General features: G+C 43.1%; 1 protein-coding gene across 4 annotated transcripts; it reads left to right on the top strand.

Annotated features, from left to right (window-relative positions):
* The first annotated feature begins 3313 nt into the window (after positions 1–3313).
* Positions 3314–18946, top strand: IVNS1ABP (influenza virus NS1A binding protein). Of its 4 annotated transcripts, none has more exons than XM_082052618.1 (15): positions 3314–3570; positions 8275–8522; positions 9539–9665; positions 9997–10166; positions 10251–10326; positions 11034–11207; positions 11546–11671; positions 13057–13164; positions 15061–15187; positions 15793–16017; positions 16145–16266; positions 16439–16565; positions 16653–16784; positions 16923–17096; positions 17516–18946. In XM_082052618.1, exons 3-15 carry the CDS (start codon positions 9555–9557, stop codon positions 17767–17769), a joined length of 1926 nt encoding a protein of 641 aa, XP_081908744.1. In that variant the 5' UTR covers positions 3314–3570; positions 8275–8522; positions 9539–9554; the 3' UTR covers positions 17770–18946. The 4 variants fall into 4 exon arrangements, with proteins under 4 accessions (XP_081908744.1, XP_081908745.1, XP_081908742.1 ...); XM_082052619.1 differs by lacking the exon at positions 3314–3570 and adding an exon at positions 6357–6509 and having other exon boundaries at positions 8275–8518; XM_082052616.1 differs by lacking the exon at positions 3314–3570 and adding an exon at positions 6357–6509.
* Positions 18947–19264: the final 318 nt, after the last annotated feature.

Raw genomic sequence — 19264 nt, 5'->3', positions numbered from 1 at the left:
GCTACCAGCCAGCCAGATGGCAAACGACGCACCAGAATTTACAGGAAACAATCCAACACAGATCATTAATTCCAACGCAGCCTCTACACCCCAAACACCAATAAAACGTCACTGCTGAGGACTCTGAGAGCCAAGGCACCAACAAAACATGTTCTACACCAGGATTTCTGCAACTATAACAAACTACCAAAAATCCTTCCCAAACACAGCAACGAAAAGTTATGGAACAAGTAGACCGGTATATGTGATAATTATGGAGAATCTAAATCATATTTGGTTTCACAAAATGTCTTCTTTGTTCATAAAAACTATTTTCCTTTTAAAAGAAAACCACGGAGCAGATCACTGGCTGCTCGTGTACCTCGCGCAGGTGCTGCACTTTGCTGAGCTGTACTAATCTGTGTCCAAAGAGAAACGCTACGTGATGTTAGATTTAAAAATATATTGTAGGGTGGCTTATGCGCAAACACGTCTTATTCTTCTAGGAGTAACTTTTTTTTTTTTCTACAATTCCTCGATTTTTAATGCAGCAATCCAAGGCACATATTTTGCTCTCACCAAACGGAATATTTTCCCTTGTCAGGTGGTCTTCATGACTAAGCTTTGGTGGAAGTAGAGTTTAATATTATAACATTAGGCCCTTGTAATATCCAGAGATAACAAAAGCAGCCTTTCCTTTGGACATTGGATCTTTAGATTAGGCATTTGGAGGCACTTATAATAAGACAGGGACCAGCAGAAGAGCCACAGCACAGTCATGGACACCTACAAACCACATGATTTAGGAGTATCACCCCATTTTGAAGAAAAGCAAGAGGGCTTTCCATTCATTAATGAGGAAGACTCTGTCTTCCGTGGTGGGAGACAACAGGTGTGCAGAACATCCAGAGCCTCTAAAAGCATTACTTTTCTAATTTTTTAAAAAATTTTTAAATCCAGTGTTGTTAGAGAAGTGGTTTTGTTAAAGAAGTACTCTCTACATCTTAGGAACACTGTTACATGGAAGGATAGTTGTCAAACCATGAGATCAAAGACCCTAACAAACATCACCTCTGCTCTGATGGTTGCACTTGTGCTAACTAGTGATTCTGGCTCAGCTCCCAGTAACTCAGTCGTTCGCTATCAACTCAGTCACACTGTCATCTTTCAATTAAGTATTCTTCTTTAAAAATCCACTAAGATTTAGCAGAGGTCTCACTGGGAAGGACTGCAAAGTATCTAGCATATTGGACTACAGTTATTTGCATGCTGTAGAAGTCTTCTCCATCATCATAAGAAATACAGTCACATTTCAGCTGGAACAATGGTGTTTGAATCATAGAATGTCCTGAATTGGAAGGGACCCACAAGGATCATCGAGTCCAACTCCTGTCCCTGCATGTGACAACTTCACAGTTCACAGCATGTGTCTGAGGGCGCAAACTGATTTCATATTGATTACAAAGTGAGAAGCAAAAAAAAACAACAACAAGCAATTGTTTTCAGTGGGAGATGAGTTTGGGTGCTCAGAATGCAACTTGCCCAAAGCAGGTGTTGCCTGAGCTCCCAGCTAGCCACAGTATATTCACAAAATACCAAATGTGTTCCCCTGCCACAGCGACCTAAGCAAAAAGAACAGGGAAAACCCATCCGCTCACCCTGTGCTGTCGGGAGGATGCTCTGCATGCTCTTTGACGTCACCTGCTGTGGCTAATTATTAAAATTAATGGTGATTCACAAAGACATTTCCTTTCCAAAGAATACTGGAACAGCAGCTTGCATAATCCTGAGATCTACTTAATGAAGGAACATCCCCAGCACTATTTTATTTGATCATAGTTTCTATCGCTTGTCTTCACCTCCCCCTCCCTCCCGGCTTTACCACAAGTGCCTCTGATTAGCATGGCCTTAATAAGAAGCTTCATTCAAAAAGAAAGTAGGGAGGGAAGGCAGGCACTGAGGTGTGGCTGGTGACTTAAAAAAATGAAAGGAATATAAATGTGTCAGAGAGAGGCAAGAAGTTGTAAGGGTCCTGTTTGGCAAGAAGAGAAGCTGAAGAGAGGGCTCAGTGCTATCACATATATGATCTCCAGAGATGAAGGGATATGTATAGGTGAGGAATACACCTATGGCTTAACGCCTCCGCTCGCTTCTGCTGAGACCATTATTTTCAGTATTTTGAAGAGCTTTCTGCTTGAAACCTCAGAACTGTCCAACTCCAGTGTTTTGAAATATGCTTCTCCACCAAGATTCTGGAAGTGTCAGAGAAAAGGGTAAATGTTATCGTGCACCTCACATGCATTTGACAGCTGAGACGCTGAGGATGGATCTGTTAATAACATAATCTATAGGTTTCCTAGTTTCTTACCAAAGTGGCCTCCAAATCAGGAGAAAGAACAAGAGGAAGGAGTGTGGGGAAGCGTATTGCTGCCTTAGAATCACAGAGTCATTACAGTTGGAAGAGACCCTCAGGATCATTGAGTTGAACCATAACCAAACTCCAGCACTGCCCCATGTCCCTGAGAACCTCATCTAAGTGCCTTTTAAACCCCTGAAGGGATGGTGACCCCACCGCTGCCCCGGGCAGCCTGTTCCAATGCTCAACAGCCCTTGCAGGTGACTTTCCTGTTGTTTTGAACAGGGAAGGACCCTCAGGCTTCCTCCAGCTCCATGTTTTATTTTATTTTGCAGCAGCACTTGGGGCCCAGCCGTGAATTAGAAACCCTTTGCACTTTCTATCATGCAAACACATAACAAAGGCTCTAAACACCCCTCCTTTATCAGCTGGGATATTTTAAAACCACCTTGCCCAGCAAGATAGGATTGATTGTGGAAAGTGTGTGTGGAGGTGGTTTTAATCCAGATGGGAAAATACCTTTTCTGGAACAATCCAGGGGTTATGGCGCACAGGCTGCCAGGGAGCATTTGCAGCATTAAATATGATATTTTGTTGGTTAAGCAGTTAACGACACCTTGGACCACAGACCCGAGCGCTGAGAGGAAGTCATCGCTGAGGAGAAAAACCAACGCCACGTTGGAAAAAAATAAAACCATGGAACCAGGGAGGGCTTGTGGCCTAGAGCTACGTGTAAACGACCGCGGTAGCACTCACTTGTAGAATCGCGGCGGATCAGCCCCGGATTTCCCCGGCTCGGTCCCCCGAGCCCCGCCCGGGTTTCCCGTCCCCTCAGGCGGGCACCCCCGTTCGCAGCGCCCCCTGCCGGCCCGCCGCCTTCCCCCGCCCCGCTCTGTGGAGCGGAGGGAAGGCGCGGCCGGCACTCGTTTCTCGGCGGAGGGATGCCGCCCGCCCCCGCGGAGGCGGAGGGGTACGAGCCGAAGCGCCGCGCAGGAGGCGTGACGGGTTCTCCTCAGGCTGTTGGATTCAGTTCAGGCTGCTGTGGCGGATCTCTGAATTGTGTCCGCGCTTCCCTGCTCCCGCCGCGCCCTCCGCCGTTGCACCGCCTCGCCTGGCTCTCCCTGCGCTCTCCGCTCCGTCTTCCCGCCCGGCTGGGACTGCATCTCCGCGTCGGCTTCCCCCTCAGCCTGGAGGCTCCCAATATGAACAGCATCGTCTGCGCTGGGAGGCACCAGGTACGGCGGGGCCCAGTGGGATGTGGTGGCGGGGGGGCGGACAGCGGCCGGGGTTGCCGGGCCCTGCGCCTCCCCGGCCCCGCCGCTCTTTGTTCCCCGTTCGGCGCTGGGGCTGTGGCCGTGGCGCCCCGGCCTGCCCCCCGCTCTCCTGTCCCCTCGGCTGGAGGAACAGGATCCCGTGTGGCTCCGCGGCTCTTGGTTGCTCGTTTCTGCCAGATCTCCAAGTTGCCGGGCTCACCAAGGCGTAGTCGTGGCCATGGCCGGTTCCCTCTCGGTCGCCCGGGGATGTGGGGGCGCTGCCGGGAGTGTCCTCAGGCCCCGGCAATGAGGTGTTTCCCCCACGGGTGGGTGTTGTTCCAGGGGGACCTTTGCTAAAGCCTTTGTAGTTAAACGTGGGGAAAAGAGAAGCGCAAAAATCCCAGACTTTGTAGCCGCTTGGGGCTGAAAAAAGTGTTCTGACAGCTTCTTGCTGTCGTGACCCTCCCTGTCGTCTGTAGCAGCTCTAGAAAATAGGAGATAGATAATACAGCGAAACCAGGGGCTGTTGATGCTTCTGGAGAAAGGTGATGAGTGTGGATGACCAGGATAGGAGGTTTTTGGGGGGGTTTCCCCAATTTCCATCAGCCTCTTAGAATATTTCAGAGGTGCTTCAAGGTAGAAAATACCTTTTCCTCGACGTCTTCGCTGTTACTCCCAAGACTCCAAACTGAATTGGTTACAGTTTTATGTAGTGGAAGAACGTTGATGAAGTGAGAAGCAAGGCGTCCAGTTTATTTACAAAGAAGGACAGCAAGACTGAGCAGTGATAGACAAGTGGAAATTCAGCATCAAGCCACTCTCCATATTTGTTGTGGCTTATGAAGGGTTTTTGTTTTTAATTTTATTTCCAGTGATGGCTGTGTAGACATCACACGTACTCTCTTCCATTAGGGATCTACAGAATAAGGAACCAGGCAGGATGTGGCGCTTTGATGAGATTGGTTTAATTTTAGCAAGCGGATTTTGTAGCCTGACTCCTGGAGCACAGGACGCAACAGTGCGGGGATACTTTCCAGTTAGGAAACTGTAAATAGGTCTCATTTTGTTTTCCTCAGCTTGAGTTCTTAAGGAGCAGGAGATGGCAGGAAAGGGCAAAAACTGCCCAGGGTGGGGGTGGGAGACAACAACAACACACAAGCAAAAAACCCACCAGTTTGCTGGTTGTGGGACAAATGTTTGAAGAAGTGTGTTAGTAGAAAAAAGAAACGTGTGTGAAGGGGGGGAAAAAGGAAAAAACTTTCAAAGGTTAAAGATTTTAAGAGCACATGTGAGGCAGAAGAAGAAGCTGTAGATAAAGGCCATGACAACAACAAAAAAGGTATGACGTGGTGGAAAAGGAGAGGAAACACAGAATTGGTGTGGAAAGGGGATGTAAGGGCCAGTATGGCCTTGGAAGTGAGTAAATGGTGTGTTACAGCTGAGTTGTAGTTGCAAGAGCAGTAACATTCAAGCGTAAAAGCTGCTTCTCATAATTTTTTTAAGTCTACATACATAAATGTGTGTTTGAAAGAGCTCTCCAGGCTTGCTCTTGATAGAGGACAAACCAAGTAGTACATCTTCCTGGGCTGTGTGAAAAGGTTTTGGGAAGTGGTTCTTCCTTCCCCCATTGTGGGGGAAGCACAGCTGAGGTTGGTTTGCAGTGAAACAGAAAAACATTGTGTACAAGTCATATTTCTCAATAGACTAAATCTTTAGGGGAAGACAACTGAAAAGTAAATATGCAAAACAAAATTTATTTAAATTCTGTGACTCTTATTTTTAAATCACTGGTGGGTGTAAAGAAGTTAAAGGTGTTTAGTGGTGTAAAGTCTGTTAATACATGTCTTGGTCCATGATATTTTGCCCAAATGCAAACTCAGACATGAAAATGTCGTGTGTTTTTACCATAAATAAATGCTGCTGCATGAAAGAAGAATGTTGAGGGCGTCTGGTTTTATCCTCTGATAGAGGTAATGGACTCTGAGTAGTCATAGATGTGACCTACATTTCTGCTGAACTAGACTATGAACAGCCAGAAAGCACCAGCTGGTACTAAAGATGAGAGTTCTCAGGTGAGAGGAAAAATAAATACTACCTGTGTTGTTAGGTCACGGGCAAGGTGACTTCTTACCTGTCTTTTTGGTACCTGACCTGAGACCGCAGCTCGTGGCTCTGCAGCGGAGAGTCCCAGATCATGGGGTTTACATCTTGGAGAAATTCAACAGTGATCACTGTGCAGCAGGATTTTTCAATGCCGGAATCTTTTCTGCAGCGAACAACTGTTTAAAAAAAAGGGATGAACAGATCCTAAATTCTAAACACAATACACAATATAAAGTGTATTAATTATGACATTTATTTGATGTAGCTGTGCTAATCATATTCAATAGTATTTGCAAGATGCACGTAAGAGAATAGGGTAGTGAAGGATGAGAAGACTTGGTTTCATTATTATTTGGGTGAGTCTTCTGAAATGCATCTTTAAGTGTATGTACAGTGAAACAGATGAGTTTAAAAGGGGGAAATCTCTCTTGTGGAGTCAGTTATGTGCAGTGAATTCTTCTCTGAGTGTATTATCAGCCATGAATCTTTGGTGGTCCAGTGGTACACATAAGTAGCAATTCTAAAAGCCTGTGCATAACAGTAGGTGTTTAGGAAACACAATTATTAGAACACAGTTCTGTTTAAATCAAGCAACTGGGCAGACGTTTGAGTAGCGGCATTCCTCTGCATGGGAACGCACCACGTGAACATTCCGTGGCTTCTGGCCTCCCGTCATCCGCACCACCACACTTGCCGTGATCGACTCTGGACCGAGGGGGTGCCTCCAGGCTTTAATATTAAAACTGTGAACGCCATGCTTGGTTTTTAAAAAAAATCCTGGAAAATTGTACAAAAAGCTGCTGACAGTTCTTGGTGTGGTGAGCTAGAAGGGTGTATAAGCGGAGGGAGGGGGGAAGGTAATGAAAAGTTATTTAGATGCTTAAGAAAGGAATTTGTTTGCAGTACCTGTTTCCATGTAATATTTAAAACAGAAAATGCAACGTTCTTGGCTTTTCATAGAATTTTGGCTGATTTGGCTTTTGTTCTAGCAGTAGTATACCTAACCAAAAAATGCAGAATGTAATGAATATGCTTGTGCTATTTAATGCCACTTTGAGTAATATTATCCATGGTTCACACACAACGGTATTGAAACTTCGGGGCAGTAAAAAAGACATTCAAATTCCTAGGTATTCAGATTAGGCAATGCTATTAGATGCATAAAAGCAGAATGTGTGGTTTAGACCCCAAGCACAAAGGAAAGACAAAACCTGTGTGAGCGAGGTGGATAATCTGATGTGTGGTTTTCTACTCAGAATTGAGCGCGTTGGTGCAAGACTTTTCACCTGGCACTTTTAAAATCTGAAATGATGGCAGTCAGAATTCTCTGAGTGATAATTGCCTTGTACATTCATTTTGGAGAAGCGTAACTTCTGGTAGCTTCTTATAACTTCAGAGTTAATTAGTTGCAAAACTTGTGTTGAAATAATATCTCTGCATCTTTGAAAAACTGAATGTTTCAGATGAGGTGAATCTGTTTTTCAGAAGTGAAATGTTTTGTTTGCTTTAGAAACTGAAAGGGTTATACTAGTTGTACCAACAAGAGAAGTGTTGACTTCCAAATACTCAGTTAAATAATATTTGGTAAATAGAGCTTGGGATGCATTTCATAACTTGCCTGTGAGATTATAAAAAGACCGTATGTTTGATTTATGGAGTCAGCATAGGTGACTTTTTAATTTCTGACGAGCAGAAGCGAGCTGCACCTATTTTTAGGAAACCTGGTTGCCCATGTGGCATTTTATCTGTAGATACAAATATAGTTTTGGAACTGAAGTGATTGATGTTTTCCTGAGGTGGCATTAGGGTCATGGAAAGTTCCAGAACGGGTGTGTGTTTGCCTGTTCCCTCCCCACTGCTGTTCCTCCTCTTCTCCCCTCCCCAAAAAAGCCCGACATAAAGGCTCCCCTCACACACAGAGTCCCAGCAAAGCTGCCCCAGGGCTTGACCAGAACTTAACAGATTCTGTTCTCAGGGTAGCAAAGAGACTTTATTTTTTATCTAAGAAGGTTATCATCGAAATAGCCGTTTCTTGACTTCATCATTTTTGTGGAGGTACCGCAGACTGGAGAGATGCCCAGTCATTTCAGACGTGTCCTTAATCCATCTTCAGTCCCTTTCAGGCATTCAGTAGAAGAAGGATATAAGTAGATGAGTACAGGAAAAGCAAAAGGTAGGAGGCATGTGGATTGGTTTCTTTTTTTAGATTTAGTCATTTTTGTCGTGTTATGTGAGAGTTCTCCACTTGTGGAAGTGAGCAGTAATGATGAGGTACCGGAAGCACCAAAGGTTGGAGATGGTGAGGAATTGCCTAAAAATGGAATTCCGCTGTTCCACCTTTTTCTCTAGGCACTAATTCAGCCGCTTCCTTGTCTCTGGGGGTACAAAAATTGATGTGGTTGACCTCTCATTAGGCACGAGAATGTATTGGTGTCAGTATGGAATTTTTCAGGCTGTTTTATTTCTGTGAAGAAACACTTGTTTGATTGGGTCGGGAACTTTTAAGAGACTATTAAAGTTTGATCTGAAATACGGGGTAGCACTGTCTGGTGTCCTTACTTGAAATCTTCTCCTTTATTGCAGGTTATGATGCATGATTATCACAGAAGAAATTCATGTCTATAGCTCTTAAGGACTTTATTACATCATCTTCAAGCCTGATAGTTTTGGAATCCCTATTGCAGCTGCAAAGGCACGTCTGCTTTTGCATTTCAACAAACATCTTCCCTACCAGAAGATACTGAAACCCAAGTGCTCTGGTTTAACACAGTGATACCATTGGATTATTTTAAGATCTCCCAGTTCAAAATTGACAGGAATATATTTGGTAGGTAAGTTGATACTGTTAGCTACGTATACAAGTTGACAATTTTGATGAAATTCTGTGACTTTAAAACCTTGCTGTCCTTTTTTTTTTTTTTTAAATAAACTGCAGCAAGTGAAAGTCTATACAAATGGATAATAATCTCTGTAAGTAAGATTATTGTTGCCAGTTTAGGGTCAAATGCTTTCAGTAGTAAGGAAAATTAAAATAAACAGATTAACACTAGAATTATTTTGTGAGGGGCTTGCTGTTTGTATTACTGATTTTTGTTATCTGCTTTTTCTGTTTGGGGACTTCTCTCGTTCAGTCTGATCTTCAGAATTTTCTGAAACTTCAGACGGAAATATAAGTTGTTGCTGGTAATATTAGTAGCATCCCACATATTCTTTCTTCTCAAATTGATGAGGAAAGTAGACTTTTGCATATGTTAGCAGCTCAAACTCAGAAATTTGATATATATAGTTGTTTAATTATTATTTCAAATTCATTAGGTGACCTCAGGGTTGTATTTTATTATTCTTAATTAGCTTCCTATTTATAAAGTGAACTTTTCTTTAAAGTGCTTAGCTAAAAAAAGAATCAATTAAATTACCTATAAAAATAGTTTCCAAATTCAAATGTTGGTTTCCTCAATTTATTTTTCCAGTCTTGGTCCAGTGTACCTGGGATGGTCTGTTTGTATACGGGCAAGATCTTCAGGGGAAGCTCTTTTAGCTTCGTGGCAACTTAAAATAAATTGTCGTTGTTCAGAATGTATTTGATTCTGTTGATTTCTGGTGCTAATGTTCTTTCATGACTTCCAGCTACTCTAAAATATTGAATGAAGTCATTAATTTAGCCAGTTCAAAGGGTTTTTGTCCACATGTACTTACCAGCAGTAGTACTCTTCTAGGCTTTTTTTTTTGGGATGGATCTTTCTTTTTTTAATTCCCCATAAATGTTTGTTTGCAAACACTGTGTTGATAGACCTTCTGTACTGCAGCAAAATGTTGTCTCTCTCAACTTTACGCATTCTGTTTTCAGCCAGACCAACACCAAAATGATTCCTAATGGATATTTGATGTTTGAAGATGAAAACTTCATTGAGTCATCTGTTGCCAAACTAAATGCCTTACGTAAAAGTGGTCAGTTCTGCGATGTCCGTCTCCAGGTAACTGTTTTCTGTTGAGTATGATGGTTGAACATGCTGGGGCTTTTTGTTACACTGTGTAATGCCATGTGCCTCAGTGGTTGTGGGGCATGAGATTTTTAGAATCTGTTTTTTCTGAAAAATGCGTACATTTAAAAAGAAAAAAAGCCAGATATATTTTGGGAGAAGTGACGCTAACATTTTTTTTCAGCTGATGTAAATTGGAGACTATCGATTTGAAACATTGATTTGAACTGTGACATTCAGTTGGGTAGGCCTTTGTACTAGTGCAAATGTACTTCTAAAGAAGTCTTACCAGCATCTGGGTTTCTTACTTGTGTTTTAAATCAAGGTGTGCGGACACGAGATGCTGGCGCACCGAGCCGTGCTGGCGTGCTGCAGTCCCTACCTGTTCGAAATCTTCAACAGCGATAGCGATTCTCATGGAATTTCCCATGTTAAATTTGATGATCTCAACCCAGAAGCTGTGGAAGTTCTGCTGAATTACGCTTACACTGCTCAGTAAGTAGTCTGCATAGAAACTAGAGGGAGTAGATTTTAATTTAAAAAAAACAAATATTGATGACAAATTTCTGCCTTTACTAGGTTAAAAGCTGATAAGGAACTGGTGAAGGATGTGTACTCTGCAGCAAAGAAGCTGAAGATGGAGAGAGTTAAGCAGGTACAGTTCTGGGCTCTGCTTTCTCAGGTTGACAGTATTATGCTTTTTTTGTGTTAGTGAGACAAAAAAAATGAAGATTCTGTTGAAAAAGTGCTCAGCGGATAAGCTGCTTTTGATGTTCATTAGGACTGGATTGATTGGAGTGACAGCGGTATGTGTTGCTCCCAGTTGTGTTACCTTCGTGCTGGAGGGTTCTCTGAAGTTTAAGTTTTGTATTTGTGCACCTGTATCAGCAAAACAGCTTCTGAATCATCAGGTTTGTGGGAGCGGTGGTGTGTTTAGTCGCATTGGGAAACGTAATTAAACCTGTAAATCTGTGGCAGTTTGAAAAAAGAATAATCCGCATACTCCTGAACATAGATTTGGTAGAGCTTGACTTGAGAAGTATCTTCTCTTGCCACAAATGGGGATACCTTTGCCAGGGGAATTAGGATTCTTCACTTGGCTGTGGATCTGCAGTTTTGAACGGGCGTTAAATTGGAAAGCATGGGGTCAGTGTATTTGTGCATAGCTTTCAAATGTGTGTGGCTTTTAATACGCTCATATTCCAAGGGAAGGCAACATTTCATTTACAGCTCTGTCAGAGGGCTGACAACAGTCACTGTTCTGCAGTTAGAAAGCAGCTGCTGCTGTATGTTGAGGTGGATAATTGAAGCATAAAAATCTTGTCGACTTGTAAATTAAGACACAGCCTTTTTTCTTAAAAGGTTTGTGGTGATTATTTGCTCTCCAAGATGGACGTTCAGAGCTGCATCTCTTACCGGAACTTTGCAAGTTGTATGGGAGACTCGCGTTTGTTGAACAAGATTGATGGCTACATTCAGGAACATCTTTTACAGATTTCAGAACAGGAAGAATTTCTCAAACTCCCACGGTTAAAGGTTAGCTCAAGTTTGTGGCCTTTCTTCTGGTAGGTGGTAATGAAGGAGCAACTGTTAGGGGCTCCTTTTGGGGAGCAGGAAGATGCGGTGAAAATTCTGGATCTCTGTAATATTTATACTACTGTGGACCTTGACTGTAGAGAACACGTACTATAGTCCTTTCTAAGCGTCAAAAATAAGTTGTACTTAAAATGTGCTTCCTCGTTTCAGTGGCACAGGCTGAAAGGTCCTCCTAGGTGGTGTTTTCTAGCTCTGCGGTAGAGTGATGCTCATTGTGTAAAGTGCAGTATGCTACAAATACGAGGAGAGTAAATGATCTTTTCCTCTTCTAATTCAAGCTCGAAGTCATGCTGGAGGACAATGTTGGCCTACCCAGCAATGGCAAACTGTACACAAAGGTAATCAACTGGGTACAGCGCAGCATCTGGGAGAATGGAGACAGCCTGGAAGATCTCATGGAAGAGGTTAGTCTTTAAGAAAATGGGATTAAACATCTCCTTAAAAAAAATAAAAAGGTCGATGTGAAGGATGATCCCTTTTTCTTTTCTTTTTTATTTTTTTCACTTTTTTAACTATGACCCTAAAGAATTTAAATTTTACTGTAGGTACCCCTAAGCTGAGAAACAGGGGGGGTGTTCAGGTGAGCTGAATGAACTGTTCAGTCTGGTCTTGCGCTTTCCTTCTTCGCTCACTACGTGCTGTATAGTAACCTCAAAGTGGCGTGTACCTTGCTTTAGAATTGGGGAGGTGGTAACTGAAACTTGCCGTAGACTTCTTGATGTTTTCCTCTGCAGGTTTTGCTTGTAAATGCAAAGTAGGTAAAAGCTTCTAATGGTTGTTCCTCCCCGTTGGTTTATCTCCCCATAGGTTTATTAACAAAACTAGGATACCAAGGCTGAAGAACCAAGAAGAGCCCTCAAGTGTATTGACACGTACAGAAGCAGCAGTCCTGCCCCAGTTCTCCTAAGAAAATCCGCTGTGGGCAGAGAACGATGATGATGATTTAATGGTGTTTACTTACTCCTTTACAGGATACATTTTCTTTTAAGTTGTGTGTTATTAAATGGCTTTACTCATGAATACTAATACTTAGATGTAGCCTGGGCAGTTTTTAATGGCAAAATGAGCGGGGAATCTAAATTTTCAATTGGCTCGAGAAAATGGACTTTACAAAAACCCGTGAAACCTCAAAATTTTTCCAGTTTGTTACTACAAGCATGATACGTCTTCGGCAACACTTGTATAGGCAAAAGTCCGTGTTGATACTGTTGTGTATGCTCATTTCCTCCTGGGATAACTCATTTAAAGAGCTTTGATCATGTTGAAACCCAGATGCATTTCACTGAAACAGTTGCATCTGATGTGTAGTTGTGGACGGCAGTTTCCTCCAGAACTTAAATTTGTGTTGTCTGCCCTCGTTCCCGTACCTTTCTCTTAGAGCCCACTGTTGGCTTCTCTTTAACTTTTTTTGATGGAGATAAATATGTGTATTTTTCAAAGCAGAAAACTTGTTTGCGGGGCTAACGAAAATGCTTGCATGAGATTGTGAATTTGTGTAAATTCTGCAAATTAATGTGCCTCTCACTTGTCTAATGTTTCTGTGCTGGAAAAAAAAAAACAGCCGAAGTCCTTGGAAACCGAAGATTTCTCTCAAGCTGAGAAATAAGGAGCCTTCACCCAGTGTTCGAAGATTTGCCACCATGACATCTGCTTCCTTTTAGTTTTGTCGTTCCGCTAGATTGAGATGAGCTGACGAGAAGTATGCTGGCGACTGCCTTTTGTAATGTGCCTGTAGCTCGGGAGCAACGGAGCCGGTAGCCACCTGGGTGTTCTGTTGTTGTTTTTGCAGGTTCAAACGCTGTACTACTCAGCTGATCACAAGCTGCTTGATGGAAATCTGCTAGATGGACAGGCTGAGGTGTATGGCAGTGATGATGACCACATTCAGTTTGTGCAGGTACAACTTGCAGACAGTCTGAGGTAACCCCAGATAGACTGGAGCAGTTTACAGCACACCTGAACTCTCGGGTACTGGAGCAGAGAAAGCAGCTGTAGCTTTAATGGAGAAACACGTGGCGAGAAGGGATCCTTCTGGAGGTGACCATTTAGTCGCCACCTCTGGTTTTTTTTTTTTAGACTGAGCCTTTGCAAAGTGGAACGCTTTAGGTTTGACTTCAAAAGAACTCCTAGGCTGGTAGCAGAAGGAGGAGGTAGAAAAGCTGTAGCGAGTCAGCTGGGGCTTTGCAGAGATACTTGAGACACTAAGGAATCGCGGGCTGCCTGGCTTGCAGTGGAGAGTGGCGTCTGTTAAATTCTGGCACGGAAAAGGATTCCAGACATAAGTTCTAATCCTTCAGCTGCCAGCATCTGTTTTCTTTTGTTCAGCTGCACTGCTAATGTGCAAGAGAGATTTAAAAAGGCCGGAGTAGATCACTCCTGATCTAGACATAAGTGATGCTTTGACTGTGTGCAGATTGTGTGCTGTTTGAGATGACTTTTTAACATTTTCTTGCAGTTCTAGCCAGTTATATTTCTACTTGAAAATGCACAATGTAGCACAATGGAGGCTGCTGAAGAAGCAAAGAATAAAAAAGGGCTAATAGATGTAAATTATCAGTTGGCTTATAGAAATTAAGGGTGTTTAAATTCACCAAGTTAGAAGCAAAGATATTAAATATTTTAACTCCTAACAGTGGAATGTGCTGATACGGATGTATGTTTCTTGAAATGTTTATGTGAAACACTCTTCATCCCAAAGCATGGATTTTAGAGGGGAAAAGAGAGAAAAATGAAAAGCCAGCTAATTTTCCAGTTTCTTAATTATTTTTAGTAAGCCTTCACAGACTTCACCACCTTTGGATACCACTCCAGACCTGCACATTTTTAGAAACAAGGCCAGTAGTTGTGTGTAATTTCTGTGACTGTTGAGGCAATTTAAGGAAAGAGAATCTAAGCTCTTAATTGGATGAAGGTTCAGAAATTACAACAGTGCTATCCAGAAAGGAATTGGGTGTCGTGGGGAGCTGCGTACAGCAATCAGTTGTCCGTGTGAGGTTACTGATGAGTTAGACGATGTATTTCTGGAGATCAGACTCTGGGGAAATGTGCGAGCATCACAAACTTGGTACTGTGGTCCAGAACTTCTCTGTTAAACAGGATAGACAGAATGTTAACTTCTTGTGTTTGGTTCTTGAGATACAGAAAAAGCCTGAACAACTCAACTAACTGTGCAGTGTAGTCTGAAATGTGAAATTTGGGTTTTTTTCTTCATTGAGCAAAATAATGTAGGCTACAGGATAAATTTAATGGAAGAAGAAAAGCAAGCAGAAATGTCCTGTTAGGGGGAAGTATCAGGGGAGTAACATCCAAGAAACAGCTAATCAGAGCACAGGGGGGAACTGAGGCGAAATTAATTTGTCTTCAGGGAATGAAGAGAATAGTTAATTCACTTCCAAATAGCGTTATGTAATTAACTCCAGTGCCAGAAGCGGAGCTTGTGAGTGAGGTTTCTCTTTTGTGGATCAGTTCTCTCCCAAGGGATGCGGGTTTTTCGGAAATCCTGCTAGTAACGCGAGATCTCTTTGAGGGATGTGAAATCGTTTCTGGTCAGACAGCAGCAGGGTAAAGGTGCGGTCACAGGGTGAAGTGAGTTAACGAGGAGGTGCAGGGTGGGTTTTGGCCACTGTTGCTGAGTAGGCAGGATGTTCTCTGTCAAAAATGTAGCTGTGCTATAAATGACACTCTGCAGAGGTGGTAGAGAAGTGTTGAGTAGTTAGGTATGAGCTCAGAGAAGTGCATGTAGAAGGAGTGTAGTCTCTGGCTAGGTTTCTGTAGCTGCCTTTTGATTTTGCAGAAGAAGCCACCACGTGAGAATGATCACAAGCAGATCAGTAGCAGCTCCTCTGGAAGTCCTTCTCCAAATGCTACTGTTCAGAGTCCTAAGCATGAGTGGAAAATCATTGCTTCAGAGAGAACTTCGAGTGAGTAACCAGAGTGGGCTTTGTCTAAATGATGCGTCTGGTATCATGCACCTCCCACCTCTCCTGAGGGGTTTCCTTCAACATTTGTAAGAAATGCAGAAGTGCTTTTTCTTACTGATTATACAAATTGATTAATTTGATTGGCCCCAGTAATTTGTGGGATGTTTCTAATGTATCTGGGGCCAAAGCAGGATCACTTACATCTTGAGTCTGTATCAACAGGGCCATGCCAGATCCCACACTGTGTATAATCAAAGGGAATAGGCAGTCTGTAATTAATTAACAGAGCTATTTGCTGTGTGCGTTCGAGGAGACTATCCCCTAGTGTGTCTTTATATTGCTGTCTTAGGTCTTTTGAGCACTATATTAATCACAGAATCAAAGAGTGGTTGGGGTTGGAAGGACCTCTGGAGATCATCTAGTCCAACCATCATCTAAATGATCTAAAACTCCTATTTCTCAGTAACTAGGCTAACACTCGGAACCAATAACTAGAAAAAAAAATAATGAAGTTTTCACGCTGACAAGGGGAGCAGCAGAGTCAGGAGACCCTAGATGGCATTCACCTGAAATTTTATTCTCTTGGTGGTCTCTCCTGCCAACAGGTAACACCTACCTGTGTCTGGCCGTTCTGGACGGAGTGCTGTGCGTGATATTCCTGCATGGCCGCAACAGCCCTCAGAGCTCTCCCACCAGCACACCGCGGCTGCTCAAGAGCCTGAGCTTCGAGCCGCAGCCCAGCGACACCGTCGAGAAGCCCATGTCTCCCATGCAGTACGCGCGGTCCGGACTGGGCACCGCTGAACTTGACGGCAAGCTCATCGCCGCAGGTAAAAGAAATGATGATAATTCTTTGGCTTGCGCAGTTGGGGTGAGGGGGAAGGTGGTTTCAACTCTCTTCAATGTCAAAGCAGTCGGTGTTTGGAGATGTGACCTCCTCTAACCTTTGGCTTTCAGGTGGCTATAACAGAGAGGAGTGCTTGCGCACAGTGGAATGCTACGATCCGCAGAAGGACACCTGGACGTTCCTCGCGCCGATGAGAACGCCGAGAGCTCGGTTCCAGATGGCGGTTTTAATGGTGGGTGGTGGGGGTGGATGGGGTGGAATGTGAGGTTACGTCAATGCAGGTGGGACAAACATGTCAAACTTGACAAAATGGTAACAGGATTTGCTTAACCATTGTTAAGTGCTAATGGTTTGAGTTGTTGTGTACATAGATGTGAAGCAGGTACTTTATTTTTTCCATTTAGGGGCAGCTGTATGTTGTGGGTGGGTCGAACGGTCACTCGGATGACTTGAGCTGTGGAGAAATGTATGAGCCAGAAATAGATGACTGGACTCCGGTTCCGGAGCTGAGAACCAACCGCTGCAATGCAGGTAACATGTCTGCAGTTGATCACTGTTGTTTTAAAAATATATATATTAATTTATTAGCTTAGTTATTTTTCTTTTCTGTGTGAACAGGAGTATGTGCCCTGAATGGAAAACTGTACATTGTTGGTGGTTCAGATCCTTACGGCCAAAAGGGACTTAAGAACTGTGATGTGTTTGATCCCGTAACAAAATCTTGGACAAGCTGTGCTCCCCTTAATATCCGTAAGTGTGCTGTGTAGTTTGAGAGGGAGGGGGGGAAAGGGCAATGGCAAAACTGCAGGTTTAAAACCAAACCAAATTTTTAAAAAATGTAGATTTCGGTGTTTTGGTAGGGCTGTAACTGCTGGTGTTTGATTGTAGGGAGACACCAGTCAGCGGTGTGCGAGCTGGGGGGGTATTTATACATTATTGGAGGAGCTGAATCGTGGAACTGCCTGAACAGCGTGGAGCGTTACAATCCCGAGAACAACACGTGGACCCTGATAGCGCCCATGAACGTGGCTCGGCGGGGAGCTGGAGTGGCCGTTCGTGACGGTGGGTGCCTGCAGGCTTAAGCACTCACTTGTGCTCGCTGAACTGTTTGTGTTAAGCTACGCTGCAAGTGGAGTACAAAGCTGTGTTCCCGCTTGGGGAGGAGACAGCACAGTAAGAACATGGCTGTGCCTCCAATTTAATTAAAACTGTAACCAGCAAAACAAAAATGTCTTATTTTGGGGCACTGTGTATCTTCTAGAACTGCATCTATTTGAATTTGGACTTTGTGCTCACTGATTTAAGTTTTAGTCACCTCTAGCAATTGAGAGACCCAAAGCAGGTCAATTCTGTAAGTTTAGATCTTGACTAAGACAAAGATTTCTGGCAGAAAAACCCAAAGTTCCTTAGTTTTGCCATTGCAAATGGAGGCTGCGTTTGGCGACAGAGGCGAAACATTCCCTTTTGTTTGCATTTGACAGGAAAGCTCTTTGTTGGAGGAGGCTTCGATGGCTCCCACGCGGTGAGCTGCGTGGAGATGTACGACCCCGCCAAGAACGAGTGGAAGATGATGGCGAGTATGACCACTCCGAGGAGCAACGCCGGCATCACCACGGTGGCCAACACTATTTACGCAGTTGGGGGATTTGATGGCAACGAATTCTTGAACACGGTTGAAGTTTACAATCCCGAGTCAAACGAATGGAGCCCCTACACAAAAATTTCCAAGTTTTAAGTGAATTAAATTCCCCTTTTCAAACTAACAGGCTTAGTGATGTAATTGTGGTTGAGTAGAGGTACACATGTGAATAGGGGCGGGGAGGGTGTAGATGTTGCCAACAGCAACACAAAGCTTTTGCATATTGCATTATAACATGCTGTACATATTTGTTTTGGAAAGAATATTGAGATGAAGGGTTTTCTGTGTATTTTAGAAATTTGTTTTCAGTTTTGCTTTTTTGTTTTTTAAGATTTTGAAGATAATGCAAGAGAAACTAGACAGGGCATATCATTTCAGGAGCTTCCCCCGCTGTTTGTTTTGTCACTTTGCACATTAAATGACTTTTCCTGTAGGATGTTGTTCTTGGGGCAGGAAGCATCAAGTTTAGGGGGACGGTTATTTTTTTGATCAGGCCTTGTTTTCCTTCAGTAACTGGAACAATCTGTAACAAGAAGCCTTATTTAAATAGATATAATGGCTATTTTTTTTATTAAAAAAAGCTGACATGCCTGCCAGTACCTTATCTTTTATGATTGCCTTTTTATAACAGTTTTTATATACTCAGCAGAATATTTTATCTGTTGATGTGAAAATGGCAGATAAAATGGTGGTTGAAGCAAAGAACCAACCTTGGAGCTCATAGGGTCTAAGTGGGAGAACTGACTGAGCAGTGGCCGGGAGCGGCTGCTCCACTGTTACAACTCAGTGTGTAACACCTTTGTTAGCGCTGAATGGAGTTTGAACAAAAAAAAATTGGAAACGGGAATAATATTTTGGCTCCAACTATTTTGAGAAGGCAGCAGAGGGTGTTTTCTGTACAGCAGTTTTGTTAATCTAGGTGAGCAAATGTTTGTAAACCAATAACTTAAATGTGGGGGTTTTCTCCTGGTTTTTAAACGCTTGCCAGTTGGCAATGACAATGTATTCATCTGATTAGTAACTGTCTTCAGTTTATTTTTCTAATACTACAGCTGAACGTGTCATAGAACACAACTAACTTGATTTTGTATGTGTTCCTAGTACTATGTTTTAGTTCACTTTCTCTATTCTTACGGACAAAACGTTGGGTAGGACAACTCGGTGTCTAATGTGTAGTGCTTGCACATCTAACTCCTGGTGCCAAAACTCGCACTGACCGCTTGCTGCTGCTGCAAACACATTAAAGGTACCTTTGGGGAAATCCTTGCACCAACCGATGGCTCTGACGTGTCTTTTCTTTACCAAGACAGAAGTTTGCGATGTAAAAATAGACATTTCATACGCCTGTAGGTTTAAGACACAAAACTGAGTTTGTATGAGAAAATATGAAGTATTTGTGTGAGTCTGCCAAAAGTAGAGTGTGCTAAGCCAGACATTGTGCTTAAGTTGATCCAGCTTCCTTAGTTTATGAGTTGCCAACATAGGTGTAGTTGAGCATTATGGGATAACAGATGGAAAAATCCCTTTGGCTCCAACAGTAATTCTACCAACTCACCTGAGTTCCAAGCGTCTGGGGGCAAGAACTGCATTA

The sequence above is a fragment of the Streptopelia decaocto genome (genome assembly GCF_964273445.1).
Source record: "Streptopelia decaocto genome assembly, chromosome: 5".
Classification (NCBI taxonomy): Eukaryota; Metazoa; Chordata; class Aves; order Columbiformes; family Columbidae; genus Streptopelia; species Streptopelia decaocto.
This window is presented reverse-complemented; position numbering and strand designations above follow the sequence as displayed.